The sequence below is a fragment of the Bos taurus genome, chromosome 23, assembly GCF_002263795.3.
Source record: "Bos taurus isolate L1 Dominette 01449 registration number 42190680 breed Hereford chromosome 23, ARS-UCD2.0, whole genome shotgun sequence".
Taxonomy (NCBI): domain Eukaryota; kingdom Metazoa; phylum Chordata; class Mammalia; order Artiodactyla; family Bovidae; genus Bos; species Bos taurus.
Window position 1 is genome coordinate 23,393,335 of NC_037350.1, and position 13,339 is coordinate 23,406,673.

General features: G+C 46.3%; 1 protein-coding gene across 9 annotated transcripts in view; it reads left to right on the top strand.

Annotated features, from left to right (window-relative positions):
- The window catches only part of TFAP2B (transcription factor AP-2 beta), a 30,682-nt gene extending 18,093 nt beyond the window's left edge, over positions 1–12,589 (top strand). For 4 of the 9 annotated variants that reach the window (XM_010818217.1, XM_010818215.3, XM_010818216.3 and 1 more), the window contains 4 exons: positions 1,458–1,576; positions 3,699–3,840; positions 6,738–6,997; positions 12,311–12,589. In XM_010818217.1, coding sequence (XP_010816519.1) covers positions 1,458–1,576; positions 3,699–3,840; positions 6,738–6,997; positions 12,311–12,408 — 619 coding nt within the window. In that variant the 3' untranslated portion in view covers positions 12,409–12,589. 9 annotated transcript variants of the gene reach the window in all.
- Positions 12,590–13,339: the final 750 nt, after the last annotated feature.

Consider the following 13,339-nt stretch of genomic DNA (forward strand, 5'->3'; position numbering starts at 1 on the left):
CCGCCACGTGCTCCCCGCCCAGCTCGCGCTTCCTTGCCCTCCCGCCAGCCATGCGGGCCTGGGGACCTTCCACGTCCCCGCCCTGTACCCGGCGCCCCTCTTCCCACTCCCAGGACCCTTCGGAGCATTCTCTACCTTGAGTGGGACCCCAAATCTGCACACACTTACCTAAAACAAGAGTATCATGGCGCAACCCCCTTCTCACCTGCAGTGTGCTCCGATCTCTTATTTTGTTTTAAAGTGTACTTGGCGCCGACTAAGTTGATCCTGTCCCACTAATGCATCGTACCCCGCGGTTTGAAAAGCTTTGTTCTAGACTTGTGTGACTTCCTTTCCTCAGTATCACTACCAAAAATAACAATGACACCATTTTAGAAGTATAGACAGGTATTCCTTGGGGCCTTTCATATGCTCCCCAGTGTTGGAGAAAGACAATCCATAGACTCCTTGTGGAAACTGGGGGAGGAGTTGGCTTTTATCTTAAAGATTCAAAGCCTCCCCAAAAGTCCCTGCCAACACCTGAACTCTTCGTTAGTGCCTCCGATATGAAGGTGTGACATTGCATGACATGAACTTTTCAAGTTAGCCTATCTTGGGAGTTGAAACTCCCCTTCTTCCCTAAAAGTGGCCGGGTGAACAGCACAGCAAGAGAAGTCAGAATAGGTTTTTTCTTGTATTTTTAGCACATAAAGAGGGATCACTGGGAAGAAGTAAGGGTGTGACCCACAGACTTTTTCATTTTGAGTCCTTTTGCTCTGCTCTACTTTGTAGTTCAGTTTCACATGAGTCCTTTGAGCTCTACAGTGTAGAAGTTTCTTTCAATTACCCCTAGGAATTGAGGGTGTGTGTGTATGAAACTTACTGAGATTAAGTGAGATGATCAGTATAAAGCACTTATCATGTAACTAAACTCCTCTGGTGCTAGTTTTACTGTTATTATGATTGCTAATATCATCGTTAGATTCATGCTTCAGTCTTCCTTCCCCTTTTAACCCAACTCCATTTTATTGTGACTCTTGACCTCTTACTCTCAAAGCCCACCTGGTTCAGGCTGAGCCTTCTCCTTTCTGAACCACCCAGTTCTTCCTGTCTTTTGGCAAGGTTGTACTTGCCGGCTTTGGCTCACCTCTCTGGCTCCATGACCAGGAAAGAGCTGGGCTTGTGCACGTGCAACTTCTACCTTCTCTGGACCCACAACCTACACCCTAATTATTCCCATCTGGTGTCATTTTTTATTCTCATGAGATAAAAGAACGACTCGATTTTTTTATGCTCTGTATTGCAGAAATTAAGCAAACCTCAGCAAACTATCAGCAAATAACCAAAAGGAAGAAAAAAAAAGTGCTAACCTCAAGTTAAAACCTCTTCAAGCTCCACTGGGCTTTAGATTGCTAAATCTAAACTTTGTTTCAGGAACACTCTGAGGTTAATCAGAATGTTAATTCTTGCAATTTCAGAGCCAAATCGAAAAATGGGGGGAGATCTTTGAGAGAAAGGCTAGAGAAAATCGGTTTGAATTTACCCGCCGGCAGACGCAAAGCAGCAAATGTCACGTTACTCACCTCCCTGGTGGAAGGTAAGCAAGACGTGTGGCCATTTCATGAAGTGGCAGAGTTTAACTGTTGGCTGAAAGCTGACATTTTACACGTTTCATGATTAACTGGAAATCATTGCACTTGTTGTGCCCTTTTGAGTTGGATGTCAAGCGTTTGCTTGAAAAGTTCAAAGGTCTTTTTACTTAGAGGGAGTGGCAATTGTCCGGAGGCCAAGGGATGTGTTCAAGGGTCCCCGAGCTCTGGAGAGTGCTCAGGTTTGGCCTCCAAGCCAGTGCAGGTGCCTCCAGGCGCAGGACATGGTACCTGAAACAACCTCTAACAAACTCAAGAATAACTCTGTAACCAGCAATCCCTTCTATACCCCTTCTCCTTCCCAAATTTTACCTCTGAATCGTCAGTAGTACTAAACACACTGTTGATTTGTGAAATTATTGTTGCATTCATGATCTCTAATGGTTATTTTAAAACTCATGTCACTTCCAGGGCCCCTATCTCCCACTGATTACCTGGGATTTATTGAAATAGAGCTTCATAAGACCAGTGACCTAGGAGAAATACGGGTTGGGGATGAGGGGAATGGGAGGGGGGAGTTAGGAAACATGGAGGGGAATCATGTATGATCTTCAGTTGTAAATTTAAAGGCCCATACTTATAACAAGCACATTCTAATTTGCTCATCATTTTGGGATTGGAGATGATATTTATGGTATGTAATAAACAGGATCTTCTCCAGAGTCTAGAATAAGTGGATCTGCATTTGAATTTGTGGGTTGTGGTTGTGGAAGACACAGGAAATACAGCTAGAAGGGCCTAATAGAGGAAGTTGTAGAATCTTCTCTAGAGTCTAACATGTAGGTTTTGGGTTTTTCTTCTATTTTTATGGATACGTTATTATGACACTACTTTGGGGAGTTAGTTTTTGGAGCAGGGGATCTTAGAATATTTAGGCAGCAACCATAAAGTCATCACATTGATAGGCATTGCACTTTGACATCTTTCAGGCAAAGTTGCCTGGCCCAAACTTACCCTCTAGAGGCAGAGGTGACCAAATTTCCAGACCACACTTATTACTGGTTGCCTCTCAGCCTGGGGGTTTTACTTTTTGCCCTTTAGCATATTGCTAAAATCACAATCTTCATTTTGAAAAGCAGTCAAGGTAATTTCAGTCCAAGACAGGGATTTGGGTGGAAAGGAAAGGAACTGGAAAATCCACTGAAATGCCAATATTCCATTGGCAGTTTTCAGTGTTATGAGTTGTTGTAAGCTGGAAGTGTTTGGTTACTATGCTAATGATGATTAAAAGTAGTCGTGCTCCTTAGAAATAATGTGGCTACGGGATAATTCAGCACATCTCTTTTTTATGTTAAGATCTTCCCTTGAACCCCTAAGGCTGTGTTTTTAAAGGGTAATAATGCTTTTTTCGAAAGGGGTTTCCACATTAACTGAGGAGTCTCTCAGCTGTCCAGGTTTTCTATAGCTGCTGTGTCATCTTTGTGCAGTAGAAAGTCTTTAACTAGGAGAATGATGGCAGCAACCTCTGAAGAGGAGAAACCTGAAACCTAACTAGCAGGAAACTGACAAGGAGAATAAATATTTCATTGCTGGATAGACACTGATCCATATATGATTTATATATTCTTTAATATATGTGGACATAGGCACACAAGGATCTATATTTGTATATATTAATTATAGGAAGATACAAAAGTTAGGAAGACTTAAATTTTATTTAAAGCAGGAGTTAACACGTTAGATGCTTAAAAAAGGGGGTGGGGGGCAGATCTGGCTTGAATGTTCAGTTCACTGTCTGTCTAGATGCAGTTGCAAGGTGGCTCCCAAAAGTGGCCCACCTTTCCCTTAGGGCTGGGGTGTGGGAGACCCGAAACTATCCAGGGGTTGCCTAGCTAGGATTTGACTGGAAGCGTGATCAGGGAGAGGCTGGAAGGAGCAGCAGGAACAAAGTTTGTTCCATCAACTTTAATCATGGCCTGAGAACCATGTTCATTTGGGCGTCTGTACCACCTTTGCTACTGCCCCCAAGAGTTGACCTGTTTTGTGAACAATAACAATAGACCAGGGAACACCTCCTGATCTTGGGATGGTCTTGGGTGCTGATTATTTCCTCTGCGGCTGTCTTTTCAGGAGAAGCTGTTCATTTAGCTCGGGATTTTGGGTATATTTGCGAAACGGAGTTTCCCGCCAAAGCTGTTTCTGAATATTTGAACCGGCAGCACACGGATCCCAGTGACCTGCACTCCCGGAAGAATATGCTGCTGGCCACCAAGTGAGTGTCCTAAACTCGTCCCTACTCCCAACCTGCGCAGCCACCTCGTTTGGGAGGAGGCAATGGGAGCTCCCAGCTCAGTGGCGAAAGCCGGTGGATTGCTGGTAGGGAGCCCTCCCAGCTCCGCCCCCCTGCGCGTGCCCACCCCTCAGCGTTGATTACGGGCTGTGTGCGTGTCAGTCTTATCTGTTTTCTAGATTCTGAGAAGGATGGCTTTATTAATCGGAATCCAGGCTTTTTAACAATTCACATCCCCAGCGCTGGGGGTGACAGGCAGACCTTTGAGGGGTGGAGCCTTATTCCAGTTCTTCCTGCATCCCTGGATGCTTGTTTCTGCCCAGGTTGCACATCTTCCTGTCCTCCCCACACAGCCACGTGTGCTTGCTCAGGGTGTCTATATGTCACCCACGTGTACCCATCTCTATCCTCAGCTCTAATTACTCTCTTTCCAACGTTGCTGTTTGGCATCTTCCACAGAAGTAGAATTTACTACAACTCCAGAGGGGAAACTAGTAAATCTCTGGCTAAATTTAGGTCTAGAGCTCATTTGAACTTTTACAGTGGGTTTTCTATTTATTTGATTTACTCCTGTCTTTGGCTTCGATGTCATATTGCTGGTGTTTTATGGCCGGTTCAGGCCTTCGGTGGGCGGCGCTGCGTGCGCCCGCACGTTTCTCTCGCAGGCGCGGCCCAAGCAGCGGCGCTCATTTATTTAGTGCTCCAGGACGCGGTTTGTTCCGTTGACAGCGTAATTTAAAGAAATATATGGAAGGCTGAAAAATCATTTGCTCAAATTTGTCCAGATGTTTTTGAGACGTGATTGGAATTTGATTGCCCCTTTCCGCAGGGTCAAAAAATATTAATGTCCCAGAACTTTAATTGCTTACAGACCCCAGTTTGGGCTTTGAAGATTTAAAATGTTTGACTCTAAGCATTTGTTCTCCGCAGTTCAGAATTTCCTTTTTGGCACTTTGGTAATGAGTACAAACTTCAGGAAAGCCTTTAACCATCCCTTCCAACGATCAAAACCTGGCACCCACCTCTTTTTAGAAGGTTTTCCTTGATGTACTAACTAGCAATATAATAGATCTTTGTCAGTAAATTGCCCTCCCACCCCTTGCCCTTGGTGGCTAGCGGCAGGGGAACTGTTGGTGCTTTATAAAAGAGTAAAGGTACTTTGGGGAAAAAATAAAGCCAAACTGGATAAATTAGATAACAGGATTCCACAAACAACTCTGTGGTTTCCCTGAGGAGTGCTTGTGGCTTCTCTTAGGCCAGCATTTCTTAACCTGAGGTGAGCATCAGGATTGTCTGGGGAGCATTTCCAAGATAATTATTCGTGGACCTAGCCCCAGGCTCCCTGAATGGCAGGGAGGGTGAGGGTGAGGGTGGAGGCCTGGATGTGTTTGTTTGAACCCCACAGGTGATTCTGAGGAACCCCTGACTTAAGAAACTGCCCTATTTAGGTCAAAACTGTTACCTGTTTCTTCCTGGTTGGGATGATACATGCCTGCATTTTGAACAGAGAAACCAGTGAGAGCATGCCTGGTAGTGTCTTCTACCCATCAGTCTTAAAACCAAAAACCTTTTCTGGCTGTTGCAGGTGGGGGAGGAGGTTTTTTCCATCTCCTCTGGCTGTTACTTCTCCTGGGAGTAATCCCCTTGGAATAGGTGCCTCAGAGTCACTCACATGAGCCTCCAGGCACTGGCCCTATTCATCTGTTGGCCAGGCCAGGTGTCACCAAGTGTCAGACCATCCCAGGGAGGCCTGGGATTGGAGTCCTGTAGTTTTTCTTTTTTCACCACCCTGGAGACCAGGTGGAGGCAGGCTGACAGAAGCCTGCCAGTCTATGAAAGGCTATGACCTTTGGGATGCCATGCCTCTGACCAAGAGGCGAACCAAGCCTTTGGGCCTTCAGGGCTAAAATCCTTTTGCCCATTTCTTATATTAAAAATTTCTCAAGTAAGTTCAGTCCATAGTTAGGTATGCAAGATTTCTAAGGCTGGGAGATTTGGGTGCCTTGAGGAATTAAAAACCTTCAACAAATAAAAATCTCCTCTCCCTGGAGTCTTAACCATCTACCTTTAGGTTTTATTTAAACAATGTGGGACTCCTTTTATATGGACAACAATCCTGTTGTATAAAGATCTTCCGTAGCCTACACTTTAAAAGAAAGGGGAAAAAAGGGGAGATGGTGGTGGTGGGAATACCTCCCTTCTCAAATACTGCAGGTAAACAGCCTTTTGCTTTGAATGGAATCAGCATTCTCTCCTGGAATAAACAGTTGCTTGCCCTGGGCCATGCACAGCTCCAGCAATCTGCTTCTGTGAGAGGGACAGGCTTGTGGCCCAGGGCCCTAAATCTTTCTGGGCTTTCTGAGCCTGATCGCCAAGAGGTTGGAGAGGCAGGAGAGAGGAGGGGGAAAGGGCTTTAAAAAGAACTGTCAGGTAAGAGCTAAAAATGACTGAATATTCCAAATCAAATGCTAAAAGCCTAGCGATTTTCCCAAAGCGAGGTTTATGCAGTTTCCTGCATAATGAAGGCGGCGGGGTCGGGGTCGGGGGGGGGGTGGGGTGGGGCGGGGGGCCGGGGGAGAGCGGGAAATGGGCAGGGGAAGGGGCTGCCAAAAAGGCCGGGCTTTGGGATGGAAGGGGTGCCTCACCTCCCCACCCCCGCTTTCCTTCCAGTCCCAGCTGCTCGAGAAGGCCGGCCGGGCGTTGGGAAGGGAAACAGAGCGGAATCGCCCACATTAGCCTCGCTCCCCGGCTCTCCGGTGACCGGGTGCCTCTGGGCTTGTGTGAGCAGTCTCCTTTCTAATGCCAATGACAACGACACTGAGGGTGGTGTTTGTTTGTTTGTTATTGTGGTTGTTGTTCCTCTTCCGCCCCATTTGCAGGCAACTTTGTAAAGAATTTACGGATCTGCTGGCTCAGGACCGGACTCCGATCGGGAACAGCCGGCCCAGCCCCATCCTGGAGCCGGGGATCCAGAGTTGCCTCACGCACTTCAGCCTCATCACGCATGGCTTCGGCGCCCCGGCCATTTGCGCCGCGCTCACGGCCCTGCAGAACTATCTCACCGAGGCGCTCAAAGGCATGGACAAGATGTTCTTGAACAACACCACCACTAACAGGCACACGTCTGGGGAAGGCCCAGGTAGTAAAACTGGCGACAAGGAGGAGAAACACAGGAAATGAAAAATTAAAAAAAAAAAAGGAAAAATGTTTTAAATACAAAAAGAAAACAGAAACAAATTTTAATTTTAGCTTTAAAAATATTGGATTGGCTTTGGAAGAATTATATTAGGTAGATACACATACAATCAAAATTTTAAAAAGCAAAACTAAATAACTTAAAAAAAAAAAAAACTGAGGCGTACCACGGAGCAACAGTATCGGTTCTCAGTGTCTATTTCAAGATACACTTGGAGACCACCGTCCGGATTTTCCACTTCGGTTCTTTCGAGCTTAGTAATACTGATAATAATAATAATAAAAACATGATTTTTTTCCCTTTGGAAAATAAACATAAGACTAAACATGAGAAAACGCTAACTTATTGGAAGAAAATCGGAGAAACCTTGTCGGTGTCAGTGCTTTGAGAGCTGGTTGACTGAGACGCACGAACTTTTTAAATTTTTAATATATTTTTAGGAAACTGGCAGTCCCCGCCTTTCCACCTCACCTCACCCCTCTCCCAGCCACCCTTTTCTACGTTGCCCTTCCTCCCTCTGGCTGTCACGGGAATCTTCCGGGATGAAAAGGCGTGTGGTTAGCCCTCAGGCACGGTGATTGCGGTCCCCTCGATGCCCCCGCCCCGCCCCGCCCCGCGTCCTTAACTCACCGGTGCCCCAGCTCCCGGGCCGTTTGCATAATTAGGGAGGGCGAGGGCGGGCGGGGCGGGAGGCCCTCGGGGACGCAGGCGGTGGCTGCAGCTCTGGGGCCGGCCGGCCGGCCGAGCGGAGGCTCCCGCGGCCGAGGAAAATCCGGACCAATAAGTTGATTGAGACTCATCATCAGTTGCTTTCAGAAACCTTACTAGTTCCCAGCCTTACCGGCATCTGCCTACCGAGCATCTTTCATTTGTTATCCTATTTGTCATCTACCAATTTTAAGAACTATAGTAAAACCAAAACAATATGAATACGTTGATTAGTATGTAATTCCTTCGGAGGGGTATGTACCATTTCATTCTCTTCTGTTTTCCAAAGCTTTGCCCGCATGGTTTATGAGCTTCTTCAAAGAGGACTTGGGCTTCCTACACAATCTATAAGGTACAGAGAAAAAAAAAAATCCGATCCCTTTTTAATCAAAGCCTGTGTGTCAGAATTCTGCAGGTGCACTTCTTTAAAGAAGCTCAAAGGGAATAATTTAGAAAGTGGCCAATAAGAGATTGAAGCAGCTTTGAGTCTAGTTGTTAACAGATACTTCAACAAGGAATTCCGGAGGAGTGGGGAGCTGCTAAGTGAATTTTAGGGGAGAGGAGTAAGGGCCTTGGAGCCCAATATTTTAGCATTATTGACTCGCCTTTAAAATGGATTCCATTTCCTTGGGCTCTTTGGCAATTTTGGGAAAAGCAGCAGCTTTGCGAGTGGTTGAGTGGTCCTGGGAAGAAGGGTGGTGCAAGCTCCTGTGTTTCAGCAGCAGTTACTTTCTTACAAGATGCTTTATAAATGCGGCCTCCCCCCCCCCAACCCCCGCCACCAGACATGCACTTGTTTTGACAATAATGGTAAAATAATGCAAAGTGAAAGGAGATGTACTTCAGCTTTGAATGTTACCGTCTGGATACACTGGGGCTATTCCCAGTGGATAAAGTCTCATGCACTTAATCTCTCTCACTTCTGGCAGCCCAGCTCCTTTCTTGGGCTTCACCTGAGCATTATCATAAAATAAGATCTGAAATCCATTGTTCCCACCATCCCCAAAGCAGTGGGAAATCCCCAGGGGTATAAGTGGGTGAGATAGATCTCTAAAATAGAGTGTGAATGAACGCATCTCTTTAAACAAAGTAGGCATTAGGAGCTTTGCAGCATCTCTTGAAGATAAAGCTCCAGAGGTCTGTTCTGCAGGATTTACAGTTAGGACCCACTGGGCCTCAGGCCGGCACCCCTGGGGCCTTGGCCTGGGGAGGGGGAAGGTTGAAGGGTGGGACTTAGGAACCTGCTGAAAGTTTTGCGCTGACATGTTTATGGGGGAGGGAGTTAGGGACCTGGTTTTAGGTCACCAGGAGGGCCCAAGCAACGGTTGATGTCAGACCCCAGCCCATCCACTGTCAGCTCCTTCGAGGACCTCTGGATGTGCAGGGCCCAGCCTTAGATGAGTTGATAAGAGTACAAAGGCCGGGAGCTAGACTTCATGGAGCGTGTAGATAGATGCTCCATCCCTTCCGAGCTTAGAAGCCTGCGCCTTTGTCCGAGGGCCTGGCCGCTTGCATAAGACATATTCTGATTGCCAAAGGCAGAAAGGAGAAACCGCACTGAAAACGATCGTCTCCTTTCCTTGCAGGGCAACGCGCCCCACGCGTGTGACGTGCGAGAGACGCGATGGATGCGCCTTGCTCTTACTGTGCAGGTCCCGAGAGCGTGGGGGCCACTCGCGCCCAGTCGTGTTGAGGACATAGAATCAGCCGCTGGAGGGGCCGCGGGGCCGCGCGGGCCCTTCCCGCTCTCGGTCTCACCCTAAGGGCTAAGGCGACCGAGAAAGCCCGGTGCTCCAGTAGGTAATGGGGGGGCGCCCCACGGGCTGCAGGCTAGAGGGGTCTCAGTGCTGCTTGAGCCCCTAACTGCCAGCGGCCGCCCGGGGCGCCTGCTCCCTGAGGGCGAGTGGCCTAGAAATGTCCAGGGGATCGGAAGCTTCCCCCGCCTTTGCCGGGATGAAAACTCTCCACCCTCAGGCTCCTAAAGGCGGGTCATGGGTAGGAATTGTCTTACTAGGCTGCGCAGCCTCCTTCGTCGCCCTTCGCCCCTCTCCGTGTGCGTTCCTCCCGCCCGAGCTGAACAGAGCCCTTGGCATCCCTTCCCTGCAACTCCCCACCCCACCCCACACACACGTGGATAGAGCCCACTGCCGCCTTTCCCTCCCTCATTTCTCCTTTCATGTATGACTCCCGCCCCCTTGCTTTCGTTAGGCCTGCTACGTTTATCTGATAATTGAGTTATTAAAAGATTTGGTTTCCTTGGGCCCATAAATCAATAAACAGTGGGATTAACGCAAGAGTTTGTCTTTTAAGTCAAGGGAAACGTTTAAAACAAGCCCATTTGAGCCTTGTTTTCAAACTAAACAGGTGAGTCGCAGCTCTCCCCTGCACCCCTGCCCTCTTAAGACACTGTATCCAAACCTCTTAAGTGCCCTGTCCCAAAGTAAGAGCTAAAGGTAGGAAGGAAGAGTCAGGATATGGCAGCGCTGCCTTCACACTTTTCCACTCTATAAGTTCCTTTGGAGGTTCTAAGGGTCTTCTGACCATCGTCTGTCCAATCCTGCCTCCTCTTATATGTATGGTGGCTCTCCTGGGAGAAAAAGAGCGAAAAGAAGAGCTGTTTTGGGTGAGGATTTCATCATCCAAGTGATCATTAACTTCTCTCCCAAACTGGGAAGGTAACTTTCTCCCTTGAAGTTAGCTTGCATTTTCTTTTCCTTCTCCCTGGCACCACATCCTTAGCTTTCTCCACTTTCAAAGTTTCAAAGACATGGCTGTTTTATTTTCTTTGGCTAAGGAAACCACTTTCTGTCAAGCAATTATTTTAGACCCTATGAAAACTTTGTTCGAATGGAAAACCTGAAACCCCCAACTTATCTATACCCTGTTCCTCCGGTACAAAGCCTTACCTAAAAGGGCAACTCATTCCTACTTAGCGTGTTTATAGCCAACTTGTCATCACATCTGATATTCTGTATGCATAATACATTATGTGGAAAGGAAATAACCTTAAACCATCTGATGTTGCCTCAAGAGCCCAAACAGTGTTTCCCCTCCTGTGCCGATGTATGTTAAATTATAGGGTTAAAAAAATAACAAAATTTGTTTTCTTTTAAAAAGTAGAATGAACACCATTCTTGAAATGCCAAAATCGACTCCTCTGTTGAGTTGGTTTCTCACTCACTAACATTGTTTTTGACACACAATCAAGAAATATCAATCTATTGACTCTTCAGGAGAAGAGCTCTGGAGGGTATCCATGTTAAGTTTGTATATATTTATTTATGCTTAATTTAATGGGAATGTGTAAATATGGCGAGCAAGTAGTTTGGGATTATTTATCTGTGAATCTATACCTCTGTGAATGGGTGGTTAAAAAACAAAAAACAAAAAACCGCTTGACCCTAGGTAGAATCCTCTCTGAATTTTTCTGTTCTTTATAGACAAGCTGTTATGGTAATGGGTAGAAATTGGTTTATTGTCCAGTGTTGATCTGATTTACATAAATAAAAGATTGTTGTGTTTTTGTTGTGTTTTCATCTTCAGTTTCTCGAACATACTGTTTAATTCAACAGACAGAAAGAGTATAGACAAGGAGGTTTCCTTTTTGTCCCCCACTCCATCATATAAACACAGGCAGTGTTTTCCTTACAATAAATACAATAAATTTTGCTTCTCAGAAAAATGGACACTTTTGTTTTCACTAGAAGGTGTTTTTGACTTTTTAAAATTCCAAATTTTGACACTATTCTCTCCTATTTCTCACCAAATTTGCAATAAAAGCTTATGTTAGTTGCATCTCTTGGTTTATTTTGCCCTTAAAAAAATCAAGGTGTCAAATTATTTACTTCCTAGATAACTAAAAGACTCTGAGTCCCAGGCACTATGGATCTCTGGGTCCAAGTCAAATAAGGTGCTCCCCTCTTGTTGCCAGTGAGATGGCATTCTGGCATGATGTTCTTTGAAGGAGATGGTGCAAGAGAGTAGCCCACCAGACCAGGGCTCTTGTGCCTTATGGGGATCTGGAGGAGTTAACTGGCTCATTTCAGGACTGAACCCCACCCTGACCTCACCAGCAGTGCCAGGCCCTCAGTAAATACATGAGGAAAAGCTCCCTTGACCAGAGGAGGAAACAAGGTTCCTACCTTAGGCTCAGAGGATGACCAGAGAAGCCAGAGCACTTCTCATTTGGGTTAATGGGCTACAGCCCAATCCTAATGGGCTGCACTAATCAAACATCTCAATCTGTATTTCATCCCAAGGCTTGGTGTCTTCCCTAAGGCTTAGAAAGTAAATTTGTCCAAGCTGTTGCACACTTTGGACCAGTCACTGTTTCTCTCTGGACCTCAGAGTCTTAACTGTAAAGTTCCTTTCCAACGTTGTCTAGCTTTAATTATAAAAAGCAGGAACAGCAACATGTATATATATTTAAGGATAGCTAGCAAAGTTAAATCTAGATAACTGGTAAATCCAGATTAGGAGAGTGCTTCCATATAGTTGGTACTCAGGTAATTAATAATATGCCTTCTATATCAATTTTCTGTTTTTCAGGTGACTCATTCCCACTTGGACTTCCCTATAGGGAAAGACAGAAGGGACAATGGAATCTGCTTTCTGTGAGATTTTCCACTTCTTGGCTTCCTTACTAATTAAAAAAGGGGGATTATCATGGCTAGAACTATAAATGACTGAATCAAGAAAGAGAAGGAAAGTAGAAGGAATTAAAAAAGAAACAGGAGAAGGGTGATTAAGAGAACCTGCAATGCATTTATCTAGAAAGAAAACAGGTATATGCCTTTGTCTCTGGCTCAAATATATTGTTTCATTTTCTTTTGCTTTCTTGGCCAGCGAAGGGTTGGTTACTACTGGGATTACACAAAGGCGGTGATAAGTAATTTCCATATCCTACCGCAAATTTACCTACCGAAGGGTTAACACCAGCTCTCCAGAAACAGACCGGCCATCTATTATTCCATAGGTAAATTCCAAATCATCCTCTCTTCCACCACCATAAGACAGTCACTTTTTCTAGGCAAAACTCAAAGTCCTGAGGGGCCTGAATGTGTGGAAAGAACTGGAAGAAAGGGAAGAGGTAGGTAGCCTAAGAGCCTTGCCTAACAAAAATGGCCCTGGGCTGCTAGTTACAGCTCCTCTGCCCTTGCTTTTGTTACTGCCTTAACCAGGCCGCGGAAGTAGTAAGGAATGAAGGGAAACTGGAACCGCTAGGCCGTGGGCCCTGATCACGGGCCCTGCGGGGGTTCCTGGGTGACCTTGAAGGAGGTGTCTCTGCCGCCCCAGCCTGCCTGGAGGGAGCCAGCCCGGGTGCGAGGCTTCCAGCGCCCCAGAAGTCAGTCTGCTCGCCCGCCCGCATTAAAGGCTTATGGGCCCATTAAAAATAATGCTAGGACGAAGAAGAACCGATTTTTTTTATGCGGCCACATTCTTTTTCTTCATTTGCCAAAACGTCCCATGGGGGTCCTTCCCCAGGGACCCCAGGCACCAGAGCTTAAAGCCACCACGGATGGGACGTGTAATCTTATTGGGGGCGCTCATGACTCCCAACGAAGGCGGCCTTCCATG